Source organism: Dendrobium catenatum, unplaced genomic scaffold (genome assembly GCF_001605985.2).
Source record: "Dendrobium catenatum unplaced genomic scaffold, ASM160598v2 fragScaff_scaffold_923, whole genome shotgun sequence".
Classification (NCBI taxonomy): domain Eukaryota; kingdom Viridiplantae; phylum Streptophyta; class Magnoliopsida; order Asparagales; family Orchidaceae; genus Dendrobium; species Dendrobium catenatum.
This window is the reverse complement of record NW_021319385.1, coordinates 1,156,220-1,178,998: the sequence shown is the minus strand read 5'-3', so window position 1 is coordinate 1,178,998 and position 22,779 is coordinate 1,156,220. Positions and strand designations below refer to the sequence as shown.

The 22,779-nt window shown below is 35.8% G+C and overlaps 1 protein-coding gene across 4 annotated transcripts in view; it reads right to left on the bottom strand.

Moving 5' to 3' along the window:
* Nucleotides 1-21,444, bottom strand: part of LOC110108578 (cycloeucalenol cycloisomerase) — a 47,119-nt gene extending 25,675 nt beyond the window's left edge. Inside the window, exons 1-5 of one of the 4 annotated variants that reach the window (XM_020839270.2) lie at nt 21,194-21,444; nt 20,915-21,081; nt 18,736-18,819; nt 14,450-14,491; nt 2,142-2,252 (exon numbers count right to left, since the gene is read on the bottom strand). In XM_020839270.2, the coding sequence (XP_020694929.2) occupies nt 2,142-2,252; nt 14,450-14,491; nt 18,736-18,819; nt 20,915-21,081; nt 21,194-21,209 (420 nt within the window). In that variant the 5' untranslated portion in view covers nt 21,210-21,444. Of the gene's footprint in view, nt 1-2,141; nt 2,253-14,449; nt 14,492-18,735; nt 18,820-20,914; nt 21,097-21,193 lie in introns of all 4 variants that reach the window. The other 3 variants (XM_020839268.2, XM_020839271.2, XM_028697405.1) reach the window with 3 other exon arrangements.
* Between the last annotated feature and the right edge of the window lie 1,335 nt (nt 21,445-22,779).

Sequence of the window (22,779 nt, the reverse complement as noted above, 5' to 3'; positions counted from 1 at the left end):
ACATTATCTCTTGGAGGTCGGTTACTATGCCTATGAGAAAGGGTGGTCTGGGGCTAGCATCTTTTGACTCTCTTTATTACAATATGGCTTGCTCCTTCATTTTTAGAATAAATAATCATAGCTCTTTAATCGGCTCTTGGTTCAGGGAGAAGTTTCACTCCCCTTGGAAGCCTCCTCCTCATACTGCTTCTAAATTTTGGAAATTGTTTTGCAAAACTGCGGTGGCTATCAAGCCTGTTGTTTCTTTCTCGGTTCATAAAAACTCCAAACTTTCGTTCTTTTGGGATCCCTGGTGTAACAATAGCACTGTGGCTGATTTGATGGATCTTAATTGTAACTCCCATCATTGGGTTGGGGATTATATTGCTCATAACTGTTGGACTCTGCCGGAGTTCATTCCGGAATCGGTTAAGCTTATTATCAACAGTAAAGTGATTTTGGGGGAATGTCCTGTGCTGTCCTGGAATTCTCGGAACATTACTCCCAACCCATCCAACAAACATTTTTCTGAGTATTTTCATTCCAATTTAGAGGATGTTTCTTGGTTTAAGTTTATTTGGCATAAAGGTTTTGCTCTTCGGTATGCCTCTTTCTCTTGGATGGCTGTTAAAAGAAAACTTAAGATGGCTGATTTGTTAAATTTGAGGGGTATCCCAGCTAACCCTGAATGCTCTTTTTGTCGCGGCAACTTTGAAACGCATTCTCACGTTTATTTTGAATGTGATTACCCTTTTTCTCTTCTCATTGCTCTTTTTCCTCATTTGGGGAAATTTTATTTGAGGCCAAATCTGATACAAGTATTTGATAGCTTTGGGAGCTACCGTAACTTCACTAGAGCTGATAAAAATTTCTGTTATTTTATGGTGGCTGTTTTGGTGTATTACCTGTGGAGAGAAAGAAACAACAGACGATTTTCTGCGGTCTGGAGATCCCCGGATGAGCTTAAAAGAGTTATTATTTTTGCTATTGTGGCTAAAGTTAAAAATTGGAGGCATTATGACTCTATTAAAGAGCATTTTAAAGAAATTCTGGGATGACTGGAGGATTATGCTGGCTGTTCGGTCTATTGGAAGATGGTGTTATTCAAAGCATTTCTTTTTGCTCCCTCATTATTTCGTCCCTTCTGCTGGAATCTTATGGGAGGTTTTTGGGTGGACCTTTTTGGGATGGAAAAATTATGGTGGCGGCTGGAGCAATTTCTGGCTAAATTTTGGGTTATACTTCACATTTCAGACCTGGGAAGATAATTTTTGGGATTTTGTCCAATTTGCTGTTGGCTTTATCCAGTTTCTTGTGGAAATTCAGCCAATCATTTCTCGGGTATACTTCAAAGACAACATTTGGCATTGGAGGGATCTGCTGTGCAATCAGACGATGATGAGCAAGGACAATATTTCGATGCCATGGATGGCCTTCGGGGCAACCTGGCTAAACCATGACTTTATACTATGCAGGCTGGAGGCTTTGAGAGGGCTGCTCTATTTGTGGTTTGCTGTGGGACTCGAGGCTGGCAACCAAAGCCACCGCCTGGGCATTATGTGCTCTCCATGTCTATTCTGGAGGATCTGTTTTTGGCCTTTTTTCTGAGTCTTTGTTTTGCCAGCATCTTCTTTGCTTAATGTTGTCTTTGTGTATAATTTTGTTTTTCATCTACGTTTTGCTATCTCAGGTTCTTGTAATTTAAACTCTGTTATCTAATTTATGGGCTTTGGCCCCTGGTTTACCCAAAAAAAAAAAAATCATGAAAGGGCAATACTATAAAATAAATGGGCTCAACTCTGCTCAACATCTCTCAGCCTTTTTTTTTTTTTTACACAAACGGGGATAAAAAAGGTTTAGTTCCATTATATCAAGCTACGCAGACATCAGTGGAATTGAAAGGTAATCTTTGGTTGTGCGTTCAGGAACAAAAGCTGATTTGTCCTCACCACTCAAATCCCTCCCTTGACAACAGTTAAGTGAGCATTGCAGAGAACACAATTATGCGTATCAAAATGAAAATAGAACAAACACCATGATGTTTAACTATTATCTTCAAATTTCACCTTCCTATGGTTCACATATGAAGCAAACATAGCTGCTTCCTTGAAAAAAGAAAGTCAGAAGGTCAAATAACAATTCATGTAAGAAAAACCCCTTACATTGTTCATTTTCCATGATGGAAAAGTATATGAAGCTCCAAGTACCGTGAAAAAATAATGAGTCCAGAAGTAGTTCCCAACGTAGCTAAAAATGATAATCCAGAGATTGGCCTGTAAAAAACAAAGAGTTCGAGAATAAATGAAGGTGAACACTTCTGGTATCAATGAAGTTTTCAATCACGAGAAAATACCACAAAGATGGAAATATATATGACATAGTTGCATACAAAAACCTATCTTAAAGGTGCTATTTCTAAAGAAAACAATCCCACGAAGAATACATGTTTTTATCATATATGTCAAGTATTATACTGAAATTTCTTCTATAAGCAAGAAACTTTTATATCATGTCATAATTACTTTCCATCATGTAAATAGCAAGGCATATCCCAACTTAGGAACAGTACTATGACTCCAGCAACAAATATAGCATTTTCCACTAGAGACGATTGAGATGGATTAGGCTTTAGTGTATCTAAGAGGTTTCAGCTTGGTAGCCTTCCCTGGGCACAACCCACATAGCTAAATCGATGTCATCAATCAATTAGCAATATTTCTAAAACTACAAGTTGACTAAACAATCCATGTTCTCCCTGAAAATTCTAGCTGATACATTGTAACTCACGTTATTTGGTATTCAAATATGACACCCAAATAAACGTCCAAATAATCGTAAACAAAAAGTATGCAGGTAAAAGTAAAGGTTTTAGATGCCAATGAGAAACCAAATTGAACTGCTTATCTCATATCAAAAGTAGACATAACTCCCCTCAACAATTATAAAATTAAAAATCTTAATATTTTAGCTGTGTATCCTCCAATTATATATCTTCAGGATTATGTTAAATAGGAAATCAAGCTTATCTTGAGTGGTAAATTATATGTTGGGACTTGGGGGAGAGTAATATGGACCGTAGGCTTAACAATATCATGTTAATATCAGCGATCCCTAAAAATGTTAAATTTAACCACCTCAATTTTTTGTATACTAAAGAGTGTGAATAAAGATAAAACACATAAATGCTAGAGTTAATTATGATAGTTTAAACGAAGAAGCAAGTAAGCAACACAAGACTATTATGTGTAAGAGAATGTTCTCGAGATTTGAAGGTAGACTTTCTAAATTTTCTTTTAAACAACTAAGTTATATAGATTCAAGTGCTGACAAAAAATGTTCACTTAAAAAGGAAAAAACAAGCGAGAAAATCAAGAATGTTAACAATGGTAAAATTACTAGCTATAGAGTTAGAAATGGTTATATTAGGAAGATGGATGGACACTTATTGAAGATGAATAATGAAAAATAAGCTTATATGATTTTAATATATGTGATGGAGTGTGATAGTTGCACTAATAAGGTGAGCACAAAATATTAACATGAATGGAATACAATGAAAAAAGGCCCAAAGTAAATGCTTAGAAGTTATTATAAAGGCTTATGTAGTATAGAGTTACTATACCTCATGAAACAATCAACACAAATGAATGAAATTTGAGGATGAGTAATCTTAAAACATTAAGGTTAAGGCTAATGATGATGCAATGACCTATATAGTAACCAATTAATTTGAATTGCTTTGTCTTTGCCTACAAGAAAATCAAAGGCTTCCTTTTGCCAACAAAAACTATTGGATTCTATTCAATTCAGCATCTAGTTTAACCATCTAGAAAAAGATAACCATAGGAGCAAAACATGATATCTAAATTGGTCAAATCTACCCTCGAACCTTCTTGATGTACGTGAGATAAAACAAGGAAGCAGCTCTCCTTAAGTTAAATTAAATTTGTTTTAATCAGATTTTCCCCTAACTTCCAATGGGTGCAAATCACCATGTTATTGGCACATTTGCTCACCAGAGAGTGCTTTCGATTACAAAGGTTCAAACTTGATAGTTAAATATGAATTTAATAAGTGGGGAATGATTGGGAGATGGAGGTAAATTCAATTAAGATCTCAAAATTTCATCATCCTAAGTATATCAATGGACCCAATTTATCAAAATCTATGAAATTTGAATCATAAAATCTAAAGAGCCAAATTAGCAATTATGGGTTGCCTCTTTGTAAGTGTCCCACACAAACCAGAGAATATGTAAATGTAAGGGTGTGCCCAAAGCCCTTTCAGAGGTCGATGTCTACTCGTTTACTAGCAAAAATTTAGTCATATCAATTTTACTAAATAGTTTGAAAGCACGCAATATGGTCAATTGTGATTTAGACGTAATTGAAATGATGGTCAAGAGGCATCTCCTAACCATCAGTTATTCATAAGTTGTTGCTTGAATCAAATAAAATTGTTTAAGACACGTGGGATTTTTGGGTTGTGTTTTTTAATTGATGGATTTGATTTTGATTGGTGAGGTTAGTAACTTGAAAACTAGTTCAACTTTAGATCGGGTTGGGACTTAACATCCATTTGAAGGCCCAATTTTTGATTTAATAGCCTTTTTGGCTTAGTACCGATCCAAGTTAATAAAGGCAAGGCTTACATCCATTTTAAAACATAAGAATTAAGCATAATTTGATGTGCTTGTGTGCTTTTATTTGTGTGTGTATTGGGGATGGCTCATAAATGGTGCTTATAACTCAAGGAAAAGGAATTACCATATAACTAAGGTGGGTTGAATGGTTATTTGAGAGGATTTGTTGGTTTTCCGTCAATTGATTAATTGCAGCATGATGGGGCTTACATCCATTAGAATGCCCACAAGCAAAGATTGAGATTAAATTATCATTTGGAACCTTGATACAAACATTAAGGCTTGAACCTCCACTCATTAGGGTTGTCTAATAAACTTGGGCTTAGAACTCAAGATTTAAGGGAAGTTTGTCATAGGTGTTGCTATTTGAATTTAGAATGATCTACAAGTCTAGGTCTTTCAGTCTTATGTCATGGATAGGATGACCTAATTGGTAGGTCTTACAACTTCACCCTATTGTCAACACAACACATATGGTACGCCTTAGAACATCACCTTGTAGGCAAGGCATGCCCCAACTAATTAGGTTTGTTTGATCTTGATTTTTCTGAGCAGCATATATTTTAACATTTACATTGAAGCAATGCCTAACTAGGACCTTATGATTATTAACTAGTCGATAGCAGGATCGAACTTGGGTCCTTGACTTATATGATTGATCAATTGAGTCGATAATGAATGTATTTGAGTTAGGACCCCTTGATTCTTGATAGTGCATTTTGGTGATTTGTTATCCTCAAAGAACATTGTAACCCGTTTAAGTCATCAAAGATTTACTGTGACTAGTTGGTTGAGTTTGAGGTCATTCAAAAAATTTTAGGTACATTGATAAACTTGTTATTGTTAACATAATATAGTCAACTTCGAGTAGCCTTCCTTAAGTGATGTGAAACATTATGCGAAGGAGCTTGTTAAGAACTTTAAGAACTATGGACAATGTAATCTCAATCAATAACTTATTGAAATAACAAGTAAATTCATTAAAGAACCTTAGTCTTTGACTTGCTTAGGCGAAGGAGTACAAGTAGATTAACCAAAACTCATAGGTAACCAAAGATAGTAGCAATACGCCAATACCAAAAGCTATTAACCAACAATCCGCAAATTAATAATGAGAGTTTTCACCTTGGGGATTAATCACTCAACTACACTAGGCTTAGCGGGAGATGATCTTCAAAACACTTAACGATGCCATGAGGAGGGCCGCAACATCGATGGTCTTGAGCCACGGAAAGGTTGGCGGTGGTGGAGGAGGCACGGACGAATAGCCGATGACGGTCCACGAATAGTCTTCGAATTGCTCGTCGATGACGTCTATGAGCGTGGGAAGAATGCGATTTAAGTAGTCTTCAACCGTGTCGTCGGCGCAGTAATTTGAAATTGATTTCAAATTCAAATGTCATTAATGCCTTAATGGGGGTATTAAGGGGGCTCCACCATGGATGAGGCCAGCGGCTTCTAGAGGGGGGGAATTGGATGTGGGAGCAATGGAATAGCTTCCAAATTAGCACATGAGATTTAGGAAGGATTCGGATGAATTCCGTTTGAATTTGAATTTCATCATGAAAATGGACTTAAAACTTTCCTAATTTGGAAATTCCAAAATTGGAAAGTTTTTGAAATTCAAATTTTGAATTTCAAAATTGGTCTTCGTAGGGAAGGGGTTGAGGGGGTGAGGGGAGGTTGCCGGCGAGGTGGTCGGTAGAGGATGAGGTGGTGGTCGGAGGCGGTTTCCCAAGGGGCGGCGGCAATGGGGTTGAGGAGGGAATTCTTGTAGTGTAGGTGAAGAAAATGGAGGAAAATACGAACGCGATGATCGAGAACTAACCACGAGCCGCGGACTCTTCCAACGACCGGTGGGCCTTGCGAATTGCTCCCCTTGAGCTCTCTTCCCTCTCAAGCACTCATGCTAGAAAAGTAGAAACAAAACATAACTTTTTCATTCAAAATTCATTAGCTATTACAAGAGAAAAGACCCATATATATAGGTCTCAAGCATACAAGAAGAAATAAAGACTAAATTGCCCTCAGGGCAACATGACTCAACTCAACATAAAGGTATATTAGGAAGACATAAAAATAAAATGCATAAACAACTAGAAATATAAGCTCTGAATCGTGGCCATCGATCTGCGATGCTTCCGGCGATATACATGTTTGAACCTTGGATCGATGTCCTCATCATTAAGTCTTAATATTAAGTAGATTTTTATTTGTAGTTTTTTTAGTTCTTTAAAGTTGATTGGGTACCTACTAATAAGATCTCCATTATATGATTTAATACATAGTCATACTATAAGATAAATTATGTGGTCTCAAACTTTGGTATGACAAATAAAATGAATCAAGGATTCACTTAGCACATCAAACAAAATAGATCAAAGGAATAGCCCCATGATTTTTGTATATTTATATGGATAATATAAGTTTTAACTGGTATTTAAAGCGATAGCCATAATATTTTAAATTCAATGTGTATTCTTCGATTGATGTACTCATGATTCAAGAAAGAATAGGAAAAGTAAACTACTCTAGGGAATACATAGTGGAGTTGTTCGAGTGAAGAATAAACCACCTTCAAATAAAGCTAAAAGTTTGAAATCCATTAGACTTTATAGAGCACTTAGAAGCACATCATTGTAATGGTTCTTTAGCAAGTAGCATTAAGTAGTGCCATCAATTTTTTTATCATCATCACAACAATAAATGAAAATCTCAACAAAGCATGGTTAAATTAGGATCTAATCATGACTTAACACTATTTATATAATCATAAACTCAATGAAACTTTGTCAAATACTCCAAAAGATTATTAGAAACACTTGTCTACACATTCATAGAATTTTTCAATCCTTGATTCTAACATTAAACCTAATCCCCAAATCCATACCCTAATTAGGGTTATCAACCAAAAAAGGCATTCACACGAAGTCTAAATTCATCTTAAATCTTCATCAATATTTTAAAAAATTATAAAACAGTCCATATGATAATTAGATACATTCCTCTACTTATCCACACCATTTTATGGCCACTTTCAAAAAATTTAAAAGAGTTGAGCCCAAATTTCAAATTAGTTTTAGGGTTTAGGGTTTAGGGTTTGCCAAGTTTTCGAATTACCTCCACTTCAACGTAAACGAACAAATCCCTTTAGCATAACACCACCAACTCTAAATCTACAATTAAAACTTTCCTTTACCATTTCCAAGAGGTTTCAACAAAAAATTCTAAGGCTACTATATACTAATATATACTCTTGCAGATATCTAGCAAGTAGTTGGTGGGTTGCCAATTAATTGCGATGAAGGAACTCGCATCCAATGGGTCCCACAGAGAAGCTCGCCCAAGGATCATCAAGCATGACTCGTTCGAGCCTACGAAGGGAAGTTGCCTCTCGCAGGAGCTAAGAAATCTCATGGATCAATTGATTCGCCACTTACCCCGCATAGCAAATCGAATACCAAGGCTACTCGCACCATCTACAGCAAGATTCCATCATCTCTACACTCGTCATCCTAGCTATAAAAAAGCACACACTCGACGGGTTTACCCTCTTGTGATCATCTAACCATGGAGCCCATCTTCCCCGCAGCATCAACTCACTCACCCCCTTTTTTTGGGCGATCCACAGCTCCAGATCAGGTCGTCGCTATCTCTAAGGTATCCCTTTAAGTACAAGCCTCTCCTATTCAGTGCTCACCAACAGACTCACCGATACCCGCTAGACACTACTGGACTTGCTCATGCCCACTTAACACTACTGAACATGTCCCGAGCAAGATTATCATATCCATACAAAGCTATTTCCCTCCAACCAGCTAAAGGGTAACACATGTCTAGAGTATTTTGTACTGAGAGTTTGAAAGCATCAAATTTTATATTTCTTTAAAGGTGTAGCCATTCCTATAGCTATCAGATTCCTGAAATAAAGAGTGATGAGGAGTATTTTTAATCTTTTTGACTCATTGAGATTTTAAGCTTCTTGAGCACTTATATTATAGATTTTCTCTAATAAATTATTTTCTCTACATTCTCACACTGGTTATAGGTTATCCCTCTCAAAGTTTACCAGCTAGTAGGATCGAGTGTCATTCACTGAAAAATTTAGATCCAACAGCAACATAAGTATATTAATCATTTAGTGGTTGGTAGCCACAGTGGCTGACAATATAAACTGCAATATTGGAGAAAGGTCAAATGATAGTGAGCTAATAGATGTCATGTAATAATGGTGCTAAATTATAAGCACAATTTCACATTTATAATCAAAGAAAAATATGGCCTTATGTATTATTTTCTTATGTATCCTTTAAAATTGTGAGAGCCATGCGTAAGCTTCTCCTTCTTGAAACAAATCTTTAGTACGGCTAATGAATAGTTCAAAGGACAAGTTTTGCAAATTATGAAAATTGATCATAACTTGAGTGACGAGTTTCACATTGCTTAACAATCATGACATTCCCCAAACTTGTTAAATGTTCAAGAATGAGATTTGATTAATTTTGAAAGCTTACAATAAATTGGTGGGGTTTTTTATGAACTCTCATGGTTATGTTTCAAATCCCATGATGAATATAATTAGTTGAATTATCTTTGGACATCTCTCTAAATTTAGAAACATCTCAGACGAGACATGTTGGTTCTTCCACCAATTGTCAAATGCAATAAGGGCAGCAGATGGTTTTTCTTATTACATTTTTAATAGAAAGTTTAAGTATTAATGATGTGAAACCAACATGCGTAGGAGCTCATTAAGACAATTAAGGAGGATTAAACAATTTAATTTCACTTGAAAGCTTATGGTCGAGACAAGATAATTCAATAAAGATTCTTGATTTTCACTCGCTTAGGCGAAGGAGTACATGTAAATTAGCTAATCCTCATAGATAAACAAAAATAGTAGCAAAACTAGGAGCTATTAAACAACAATCCAAAATTTAATAATGAGAAATTTCACCTTGGGGATTATTCACTCGACTACACTAGGCTTGGCGAGAGAAGATTTTGCAACTAGAATTGAGATCACCATTAGGAAGAAGATGCCGGAAGTCTTTGTCCACGGGAAAGTAGTAGGAGTCGGTGGGGTTGGCGGATGTCCGGTGATGATCCAACGACTTGGTGGAAGATGGATCTCATGATCCGCCATTCAACATTGAAGTGGAGAGGGGAGGCGTCGTCTTCTCCTTTCCTTGGCTTCTCTACTCAAAGAACGAGAGAGAGGTGGTCGGCGGAATTTCCCTAAGGAAAGGGTACGGCCGGCGGTTGCAAGGGAGGAGGAGCTTGGCTTGGAAGAGAATAGAGGTTTAGTCAAGGAGCAAGAGGATTTAGCCCAACCTGAAATTAATTTCAGGTTTAAGTGGATTTGGAGGGAAATCCCAATTGAAATTAACTTCAAATTTCAAATGGATTAATGGAGGAATTAATGGGCATTTAGGGGGGGCAATTAAGGGTGTATTACGTGGATGCATAGGTGGCAAGTAGAGAGAGAACCATGCATGAAGGGGCCGGCCAAGCATGAAGGAAAAAGAGGGATTTGATTAAATAGTGGGCCCCACGGTTTTAATTAAAATCTGAGCTTTAATTTCAGATTTTAATTAATTAGGAAGTTTCAAATGAGAGGGGAAAGGAAATTTGAATTTGAATTGGCCATTAATCCTCATTCAATTATTCACTAATTTGAGGAGTCAAATTAGGAAGGTAATAAGAGGAAATTGTTGGCTGAATTCAAACTTTCCTGGGCTGGAATCGGCGGGATCAGCCAAGGGGGGAAGTTTCGGCCTGGCTGAGAAGGGAGGCGGCTGGCTAGGCTGGGCGGGGGCTGGTTCAGCCGGCGGCAAGGGCGGGGCGGCTCCTGGGTGGACGGGTGGAGGGGGGGTTTTGATGGGGAAGGCTGCAGGGAGGGGAGGCGGGTTAGGCTGAGCCGTTGGTTGGCTCAGCCGGCGGCAGGGAGGGGAAAGGTCTCTGTGCCGGCGGGATTTGGGGGATTTGGACAGAAATGGTTGCAGGGAGCTGGTGGGGAAGAAGAGAATAACAAAAAAATAAAAAAGTAAGGCCAAGAGTTCACCACGGGAACTGTTGGGTATTTCGGGTGGAGCCTCTCCTAGGTCTCCATTCTCTCTCTCGAGCTCTCAAGCAAGAAAAGAAGAACAAACATCTCAGAATTTTTATTAATCAAGCATCCTCTCATTACATAAGAAATGGTCATATATATAGGCCTTAAAATGACAACGGACACAAAAGACTAAAATGCCCCTTGGGCTATAATAGAGACCAAATACCCATAAGGGTAAAAATGGAAAAACTAAAATAAAATAAATTACTACATAACATGACAAAAATAAATAAAACTCCTGATCGTGGCCGTCGATCTCCGGTGTCTCCGATGGCACACATGTCGAAATTGCTGACGATGTCCTCATCAATTAAAGATGATCAGGGTAGCAAAAATTAAATTCAAACAATTATGTCACCTTGATTTTAGTTGGCAAGCAGGCGTCATATGGAGCATGGCACAATTTACGATGTAAATGCTACAAGTATATTTATATGACTTAACCCCGGCATGAATCAAAGTGGGTTTATACAAGATTTATGTTATACACCAAGGGAGAGGAAGGCAAGCGGGAGAAGAATTAGGTGTTATAGAGAGGAGCAAAAGCAGAGGGATCGCACTATTGGATCATGATGCAAGCAAAAAATTAGGAAACCCCCTAATTTTTTGCAAGCAAAAACAAGACCAACAAAATATTCAAAAATAGACAAAATACATACTAAAGATAACTTTCACATTATAAGAGACTCTTACAAACTTTGACATAAAATTAAACACCTAAACTTGCATTCCATCCATCGAGAAGAAAGATACAGGTGGGGTGGGACACTTGCAGAGAGAAGAACGAGATAAAAAGTTCAAGACAAATAGAGGACAAGCTCGCAAGCTTTCCTAGAAAAGGAGAAGGAGAATGGAACAAGCTCGCAAGCTTTTCCAAAGAAGGAAGAAAAACCCTCAGGTTTTTAGATCCAAAAATACCATTATAACACATTTTTTTCATTACAAAACACCTTTTATTTATAGGGGAAAGAGGGCAACCAAACAGCCACCATAACCCCCATTTCAACCAATTAAAAGCAAGAAATAGAAGGCCAAACATTCAGTCCAGCACAGCACCCAAACAGTAACATAGAAACCCAAAAGGCAGCCAAGGGGATGAACCAAAATAGCAGCTAAAGGGAGCTAGAACAGCACCCGAAAAGGCCACAAAGAAAGCAGGGAAAAAGCAGCCATAGGATAACAGCCAGGGAAGAAACCAAAAAGGCAGCAACTGGGGAATCGGAATAACAACACAAGGAACCGGGAAAAGCAGCCAAAGGGAACTAGAACAACAGCCAAGGAATTCGGATCAGCAGTCAGGGAGAAGGAACCATACACCGGAAGGCAGCCAAGGGAAGGAAACCAAGGGACAAGGAAAGGAAAGAGGCAAGAAACCACTCCATTAATGAGCTATTAAGTGCAATTACTCTTCCAATTAATGAGCTAAAACATCAGCTCAAACATTTATGAGCTAGAACCAAAAAGTCTCCAAAGAACACAGCCCAAACCCAAATAGTCAAGGCCTAACCCGAGAGGCAACCAGCAGCCCAAAGACCAAAAGAACCTAGTTAGCAAGCTCACACAAAGCTTGCCTACATCAATTCTCCTCTGGTTGAAAGAACTCATCTCCAGATGAGGTTGCTTTTAAGTTTTTCCCTTGTGCAGCATATGCTAATTCCAACTCTTGAAATTGGGCCGCATACCTTCTTTGAATAATTTATTTTTCCGGAATAAATTGGGCTTGAAGCTGACTCTTTCTCTTCTCATATCTTTCAACGTACAAAATCATTTTCACCTGAAGTTTGTAGAGCTCATTATGGATTGGAGCTGTATGGCTTCCTTGTGACAGGACCCATTTGTTTGTTGGAACTTGGACATCAAGACACCTGGCTGATTTTTTTCATTTTTTAAAGAAGACCCAACAAAAACTTAAAGTCACTCAACACCAAGACTCAACCGACAATACAACGCATAAACCTAGGATTTGCTAACTTGCTCTGATACCAAATTGATGCAAGCAAAAAATTAGGAAAACCCCTAATTTTTTGCAAGCAAAAACAAGACCAACAAAATATTCAAAAATAGACAAAATACATACTAAAGATCAACTTTCATATTATAAGAGACTCTTACAAACTTTGACATAAAATTAAACAAATAAACTTGCATTCCATCCATTGAGAAGAAAGATACAGGTGGGGTGGACACTTGCGGAGAGAAAAACGAGATAAGAAGTTCAAGACGAAGAGAGGACAAGATCGCAAGCTTTCATAGAAGAGGAGAAGGAGAATAGAACAAGCTCGCAAGCTTTTCCAAAGAAGGAAGAAAAACCCTCAGGTTTTTAGATCCAAAAAGATCATTATAACACACTTTTTTAATTACAAAACACCTTTTATTTATAGGGGAACGAAGGCAGCCAAACAGCCACCATAACCCCCATTTAAACCAATTAAAAGCATTAAATAGAAGGCCAAACATTCAGTCCAGCACAACACCCAAACAGTCAAATAGAAACCCAAAAAGGCAGTCAAGGAGGAACCAAAACAGCAGCCAAAGGGAGCTAGAACAGCACCCGAAAAGGCCACACAGAAAACAGGGAAAAAGCAGTCACGGGACAGCAGCCAGGGAAGAAACCGAAAAGGCAGTAGCTAGGGAATCGGAACAGCAGCACAAGGAACAGGGAAAAACAGCCAAAGGGAACTGGAACAACAGCCAGGGAATTCGGATCAGTAGCCGGGGAGAAGGAACCATACACGGGAAGGCAGCCAAGGGGAGGAAACCAAGGGGACACAGGGAAAGGAAAGAGGCAAGAAACCACGCCATTAATGAGCTATCAAGTGCAATTACTCTTCCAATTAATGAGCTAAAACATCAGCTCAAACATTTATGAGCTAGAACCAAGAAGTCTCCAAAGAACACAGCCCAAACCCAAGTAGCCAAAGCCTAACCCGAGAGGCAACCAGCAGCCCAAAGATCAAAAGAACCCAATTAGCTAGCTCACCCAAAGCTTGCCTACATCAGATCATGCAAAAGAGGATGTCACATAAGTGCTGGAAAACCAAAATAGAGAGCGAGTGGAAGCAGAGACCAAGAGCAAGAGAGAGTGGGGGAGATAAGCATTGGAAGCAAATTGTAAAAGAAAAAATGCACAAGTTGGTGACTGGGCTCGAGCAAGAGGAGAGTCACAAGATGAGGATTTTAGGGTGTAGAAATAATGTCAGGTAGAGATTGGGCATGATAGGGAAAGTAAGCCACGAGAGATGCAAGCATGTCATGGGTGATATGCAAGTATCATGCAAATCTTAGGTGTGGAGTTCAGATCTTTTTTCTTTATGTAATCCGTGTGTATTTTTTAATTAAATAAAAAATACCAATCAATCACAAAAACTTCATCCAGGATTAGACGTCACAGAAATAGAAAGCTAATCTGTAAAATAAGTTAGTAAACCCGCATAGATGTCCACTGCCCAAACAAGATCAAAAATGATAAAATATTAGCTAAGGCATGTTTAAGAAAACACATTACTTAGTGTGGTTGAACAAACAGTGAAACTAAATAAACAATTATGCTGGGATAATGATGCATCTAATAATCATATTCCTAGAAAAAAGAAGCAAGAAAATTGAAAGTGGGGCATATGGGATTAACACATTGTCACCATTCAAATAGTTACGTATTTTGAAAACAACTAAAATTGAATCGCTTAAAGAAACCTGGGCAAGTTGGGTGACAATACCTTTACCCAGTATCGATTGCTCAAGCACTTGCTGCTATCCGCCTGCATAAAATGCAATAAACAAAGTAGAGATCAGCACGTCTCAAACATTTAAGGTAGCTTATTATGGCCATTGCAAGCTAAAAATGAATTTTAAGTTGCAAACTAAAGTAGAATACATATTTGAATCAGAAAGATAAAAGAATTAAATACGAAATAATTTCAATAGCAATTTTCAGATACAAATCATTATAAGTTTGCTCCAATGAATTTTGGTTCAGCCTATCAAATTTTTTCCATCATTTATCAGAATAAGTTTTTCTCTGAGACAATTTCCAAGTAGTTTCCAAAATCAACATGTTACCTCGTTGTGGACACAACAGAGGATAAGCAACACAAGTCACGCACAAAAGATGACAAAGAGCTCTATATACTGAAAGCTAGAAGATATGAGCTCAAGATTAATCAAACATTTCTCACTATCACACAGTACCGCACTTCAGCTACACACATCTCTAGAACAAATCGCTGATATAGTAGCTTTCTATCAAACTTTTTTTTTCTAGGCTCTCACCAAACACAAACACTGCAGTTGCCAAGTCCCAAGTCTTAGATAAGAAAAGTTGAGGGTTCCATTAAGTAGTCGACAATCAGCATAAAACTTATCGAATAATCATGACATGAATCATTTCATACATTGTTAATGATAGAGCATTCCCTAGAAGCAATGAGGCATGTGATTTGAATATATCAAGAAGTGTGCAAGGGTCGATGCACTGGCGCCCGATTGCAGTGTTAAATAAGCAAGAGTTCTCATGTTATGGATGGATGTGAGCAAAAAAGCTAGTCCATGAAACTAAACAGGTTGGAAAGAAAGTTAAGGAGATCAAAGTTTAAGATTTAAACTATGGTATTCATGTATGAGTCATACTAAAAATGAAGTATGTATGATTATAGATAATAGTTTGAATGATAATGTTATAGAAATTAATAAAATTGGAGATAGAATTATAATTTTAAATATTGTTATTAATGCTAAGATTATTAATATTATAGGTGCTTATACTCCTCAAGTAGGTTAAAAATGTGTTCAAAATTAAAATTTTAGAATGGCTTAAAAAAATTAATACTAAAAATACAATATGAAAAAAGAATTTTTATTGGAAGTGATTTAAATGAACATATTGGTAGAGAGGTAGAAGATTGTAAAAGCATTCTGATATGCCAGAAGAGCCCACCTTGTGGGGTCCATGGGGAGTTAATATTCACTATGTGAGGAGAAATCAAGGGAGAAATAATTAGGAAAGTTTATTTAGAGATAAAAGGCTGATTGAATATAGATTGGGGAGGAAGTTAGGAAAAGTTTATTTAAGAAAAGTGGGCTGATTTGAATTCATATTTGGTAAGAAGGTTTTATTTAGGGAAAGAGGGCTGTTTTGAATTCAAATTTTAGAGAGAACTAGGAATAATTTATTAAGCGAAAGATGACTGATTTGAATTCAAATTTCGGAGGAAAATATGATGGTTTATTTAAGGATAATTAGGTTGTTTTACTATCATTATGTGATTTATGTTTGTTGTAGCTTTCTTAGAAGTTGTTCCTAGCGATATCTAGGATTTGTGGGAGAGCTAATCTATCTCTCGAATAGTAGGTCACTAGTATTTTTCACTATTGCTGAAGTATTAATCAAAATCAGCCCCTATCTTCAAATTTCTAGTTTTCTACTTGTTATCTTGTTGTTTTTACTTCCAAAACACATCAAATCGGTATCAAAACGAGGCTTTTTGGAGACAATGGTAGCAAATGAGGATGATCTATGATGCACTCATGCACCGACACTTCTCCTCAAAGAGGCATGTAGTGCCCGACACGACACGCAATCGACACACCTCCGATACATGTCGGACAAACAAAAAATATATCTGATTAAAAAATATTAAATATATATTAGACATATGTGTCTAACACGCTTGTCTTAAATATTTTATGAAGAAAATGACCAAAATGGTCCATCAACTCTTTATGAGGGACCAAAATAATCCTCAACTCTTTTGAGGGACCAATTCAGTCCCTTAACTCTTTAAATTGAGACATTTTTATCCTAACATTTAATGTTGGTGCTAATGGTCCTAAATGTAAGGGCATTTTAATCATTTTTCAATTAAACATTTATTAAATGTACTTTTCAAGTAATTAAATTTTTATTAAATGCTTCTTTGATAAAAAAATTAATAATAATTTTAGTTTTAATTTAATTAAAAAATAATTTATTATTATTTTAAGTAATTAAAAAAATTTAATATTAAGAGAAATTAAGAATTATTTATTATTTAGGGATTATGATACTAAGAATGTCTTATATATATAGTCAAACTAATGACATCAGAATAAGAAGTAGAGCGAATTATCAAAACATCTAGATTCGGGGTGAATACTCATATTTTTAACTTATAGTAATGATATTATTTTCTTCTAAACTACATGCAAAGAAGGATATCGATACATGCATAATTAGTAGTTATTGTCATTGAAATTATAATTTATCCTTCACATGTTTAATGATTAGTCATCTTGAAATGAATGATAGCTAGCATGTTATGTTTCAAATTATCATATGCAGTTATTGAATAAAATAATTAGATATAAATAATTGCATGTGTGTGTAGACTGATAGACAATGTTGCACCGATACAACTATTTATTAAGGCGTGTTGTATTTGATACACGGAAACGCCTCTGATACGGCACCGATATGTGTTGGAAATTAAAATACTATTTAATTTCAAAAGGACACGTGTATCCAATAGGCGTGTTTGTTGAAAAACAAAAAAAAAAATCTGAAAAAGACGCATCATATTTACTTCCGCGTCTGCGAGCGAGATTCTCTCATTTCCGAGATGGATTTTGATATTATAAGCTACAAGGCTACAAATTATGTTACTTTTTTTTTTTTTCAAATATTATGCTTTGATAGCTTTCTTAATTTTTATGTATGATTTATAAATTATAATGTTGTGTCCGTGTTGTACCAGTATCCTGTATTTTTAAGAATTGACGTGTTCCGTATCGTGTCGTATCCAAATCGGTGCAACGTAGCTGATAGAGTACACGCTCTTATGATATTAGATGGCGATGCAATATACATGTGCGCGTTAATTGGAAAATATTTCGAAAAAGAAAATGAAAATAGAAATACATTGATTGGTACTATTTAGATTGTCTCTTGTGCTGATTGTATTAATTACGAAAAATGATAATATATGATATGAGTATTATGTATACATAACTTACAAAATTAATTTTAATATAATTATTTTAATTTATGTATGAAAGAAAACATGTATATATTATTCTTCAATCTTATTATGTTACAACAATATATAAACATAATGTGCTCACTCACCCCTATAATTGAACAAACGTGTATAGATATCATCCAAAGAAATTTAAATGAGTGAAAGTGGAGAAAATGTGTACCATAAAGGCGACGCTCCCCAAGAGAGAGAGAGAGAGAGAGAGAGAGAGAGAGAGTGTGTGTGTGTGTGTGATGTATTTATTTGAAACAGATTTGATATTTTTTTAAAATACATTTGTAGTTTTAATGGCTCTTTCAATATATATTAGAAATAGTTTATTTATAGCAATGATAGTGAACAAAAAGTTTAAATAATCGTACAACTATCTGCTCCCGTCTCGTTAATTCGAACCTCCTAGATCTTGATATTCATCATATTCATTCATGATAGGCACTTCATGTAAAAAGTAAGTTTTCTTTCCTAATAGGTTTCAAAATGATTTTAAAGATGCCTTGAGACCTACAACTTATCTGCTAAGTTCATGATTTATTTTTTATATAACATGATAAAAAGGCCTGAACACTGAAATTTTTAAATAAATTACTTACAGTTCAGCAAAGAGAAATTTATTCAAATGTATAAACATTATACTTTGGGACTTAATGGTGAGAGATGCAAGCATTCCAGACAGCCTTCTATCAAGCAGGGGAAATCTTGAATAAATCCTAAGAAGGACATCATCCAAGTGTAAGGTAAACATCCTAAATAAGAAGAAAAACACAGGACATTTGTTGCAAATTAAAGAAGCAGCAGAAAGGATGAAAATATCACATTTCCAGGATAGTTTATATTCTGCCAGAAAGCTTGCAAAACCTAGCCAGCTATCCAATCAAAGAACATAGAAATGAAAGGTATCGCACCCATTTAATTGCCTAAATCAGGAACATTTTCATGTAACATTTATTTCGAAAAAGTAAAAAGACAAAATGACATTTGCTAGTTTTGCATACCTTACCAACAAGCACCAGGGGTATCAGAAAAGTTGGTACCGCTGAAACCAATCCCAGAAGTAGATATTCTAGTTCGGTGAAGCTCTGTCATCAGAATTGATTCCCATCACAATGAAAGCTTAATGCAGCACAAATAAATTGAAAATGCTATGTTCAAAGAGTTCAGCCTGTCTATTACCATACAGAAACTTTTTCTGCTGAAAAAAATGGAATTTTAAAATCTCATACAAAATTAAACAAGGCATTTAAAAATACAAAGTTTAATAATTTGCAGTTCCCACACAGAATAATAATAACCCCCATGACAAGCATTCAAACTATCATACCTTGAAATAAAGATAAATAAAATATAAGAAACTAAAGACAATCTATGAAAACAAATCTCGAAATCTGAAGTTTACATCTGAAAAAGATGAACAACTATAAAACAAACAATAAATACCATAGGATTGTTGGGCTGCAAGTAGGATTTAACTCAAGTGTGATCTAGTAAATTCTCACAGTTAAATCCTCATAAATTGTTTTAGCATGATAGATGTTAAATCTATTTAATCCTATCAAACTATTCGGCTATTTATTTCAAGATTAAAGATTTAATTTAATATAAGATTTAAAATAAGAAAAGAGCTGGAAAAAGGAGCTAGCATTACTTTCACCAATTTAAGGTAGTGGAAGTTCACTTATCTTTGCTAAAAAGCAGAACCAAACAAAATTTTCACCTACTGAAAATCCAATTATATCTATAATCATTGTAATTTTTTGCATGCAGTTGTAATTTATTGGCTTCAATTATTTAAATTTCCCAAGAAAGAGAGATAAAGAGGAAAATAAATTACAATTATTTTTTCTTGAATCAATCTAATCAAGCACAATTTAATAATATAGTTTAAGGCTCCGTTTAGGACGACTTTCTTAATGTTTTCTAAAACTAATTTGTAGTACAAAAATTTTAGTTGAAGAAAATATTCAGCTAAAAAACTGTTTTAAAAATAATAAAAAAATCATCCCAAAAAATGTCTAAATCATTAGATATATTCAAAACATAAAGTAGCAAAAATAAATTTAATGTGACTAGATATCTTTTAAAATAAATTTATTGATAATCTTCATAGAATAAAACTTTGAAATCACAACAATTGCTTCGTTTTCCCTTTCGCTCCTCTCTCGCCCCCAAATGTAGACCGCTTGTGGCAGATATTTATGTCTTATAAACTCTAAGAGCCATGTTATTTGTATTCTTAATTTTGATCTTACAATGACTCTTGGCTATGATAATGAGATGGCAAATTGAATTATTTTAATGTATTCTAATATTCAAGGTGAGACATCAAATAGAACTATTTTAATTTAGACCTCTCAATAAATTTTTTTGCTCCGCCACTGACTGTAATTCACATGATCATGCTTAGAACTGTTTTGTTAATAACTAGTTTTATTTTCAATTTTATTGGAAACAAAATATAGTTCCAAAAAAGTATAAATCTTCTTATAATGAGTAGCTTAAAAAATTTGTGTTACTTAGCTTCTAAAAATACCAATCCTCTATGATCTATGAGGAGAGATCTCTCCTAAGTCTCCCAATGCACTAGCCAAAACCGATCCATACGCTATCGACTCTCTAATGCCCTCCATTCCTCGCTCTCTGACCTACCGTCCACTAATGTTCCACCGCTGCATCACCGTCTTCGGATCCTGGCGCTGGCATCGTAGCGGATGCGGGAGCTCCGGTGTAGTCTTCGAGCGTGGCGCCAGTGTCGGCGGCACCTGGATCCCGAACGACTTGGCCTCGACTCCAATCGGAAGGTCGTTCACTCCATCCTCTACGACTGTCTTCGCACCAATCTCCCAAGGGAATGCATGGGCTTTTCAGACTACGCTTTTGTCACCGTCACCGGAAACAGTGATGACGATGTCCGTCGCTTACCCCGACATCATGCGGTCCTCCGCTAACTTTAGTAAATCCACCGACTACTGGGATTTAGTAAATCCAAGACTGCGCATTAAATGTAAGGTAAAGGAATTTTTTGTTTTTTAAGCTCTCCATTAACTGTTTTACAAAATTAGTCAAACCACATTTAAATAATCTGTTCAAGTTGATTATAAAAAACCCTCATAGCATCACATCGAAAACAAGCGACAGTGGACCACTGGACCGGGGGAGATAAGAGGAAGAACAGACCTCGTAAAGCTTGTAAGGGACGACGATTCCAAGACAAAGTGTGAGCCAGAATGGAGTGTAGAACAGAAAGAAGAGTTCCCCCCATCTCTTGCTTGGATTCGGGGCCAGCCATAGGCTTCCAGATTCAGTCCCTCTCGCTCCTCCCACTCGTCCGCTTTCTCTCCTCCCTATCACATCAAATCCTGCATCAATAAACGGTCGAAAACCTACTAAACAAAACCCAGAGGCGGTAGCCATCTCAACCAACTAACAGAGAAAGAGAGAGCTAAGGAAAGAAACCCAGAAGATGCCCCATATCTACCAACTGAGAGAGAGAGAGAGAGAGAGAGAGAGATGGTCGTCATTTCTCACCCCCCATCCCGGCAAAATAGAAATGGCTCCGCTGAATGTGCAAACAGATAATCTATGGGCGCTCGTAGGGCGATCGGATCGAGCTCAGCCGCCGTCTAGGCTTTATAAGGGTGGCGGTGTTTCAGTTCTGGTCACTCGCGAGTGAAGCAGTGACGGTTTGGGCCTCACGAACGAAGTAAAGCATTGATGAATAGCTTTGTATTTTCCTTTTAATGGCCGTGATGCCACTGATTCTTTTCAACAGCTTACTATTTATTTTAAATAAAATTCATTTATATTTATTAGATATATAATTGAATAAATTTAAATAAAATATTTAAAATTGATCTATATAAGTAAATAAGTTTGAGCATCCCATTGTTTATTTATGAACATGTTTATTTATTACTTAATAGTTGATTACTTTTTTTTATAAAAATAGTTATTTAATAATAATTTATTTTTTATTTTAATGACTAATTTTATGCTTTTCTATTACTTTTTTTATCTTATATATTGTAAAAAATGAATATATTATTTGAGATATAAGTGTTATTAAAATATAAAATAAATGTTTAAATGCATATAATATAATTTTTTAATTATATTTGAATTAGGCCTAATAAAAACTTAAAAATTATCTTATAAATTATATAAGAAGGTTGAGTGATGGTCCGGCGATGGCGATCAGGTGATGTTGGAATGTGACAATAAAATGATTGTGTGATGGTGGTGGTTCGAAGATGGTGCTTATAGCAGAGCTTTATGTTTTTCAAAATTTTGATTTCTCTTAAATCTCAAGTAAAGGTTCAAGCTTTCTTTCAAGTGTTAGCTTCGTATAAATAAGCCTCTTGATTTATTCATTTTTTAAGAGTACATCATAAAAATAGCCATATTTTGAAATATTTAATCGAATGGCCCATATAAAATCGCATAAACATATGTTGTTATTTCAATGTTATTTATTAAAATTTGAATGTTGAAGTTATATTCAATGTTAAAAACATTGGCATATAGATTATAAAACTTGATTAATTTTAGTGAGAATGAAATTCATTTAGAATTCATTTAGTACAACTTTGTTGTTGCTTTATTTTTTATACCGCATACTAGTTTATATTTCACCACTACTTTTTCACTATTTTCAAGAAATATTCGTATTATGAAGATATTTTTTTGTAACATCACTAAAAATTTTACTTTTTCAAGCGGTCCCAAATGAATCATCACTTTAAAGATGATTTAATATAAATTTATCATATGTATGATTATACGTATTCAACTAAGAGAGATGGCACATGTCACATATTCGATTGGGGCACCCATCAATTACCACTCACCAGTTCCTGTCGCCTGATCTTTGACCCTACTGATAATATACCTCTTCATTTCATTGTTCTATTTGCTCCAGAGTGAAATGTACTAGGCCTCCCTGTTCTCTATCTACAACTACCACTTCCAAATGTTTACAATAATTCATACTGATATTTAGGGTCCGTCCCCTATTCTATCAATGCAACATTATCGATATTACA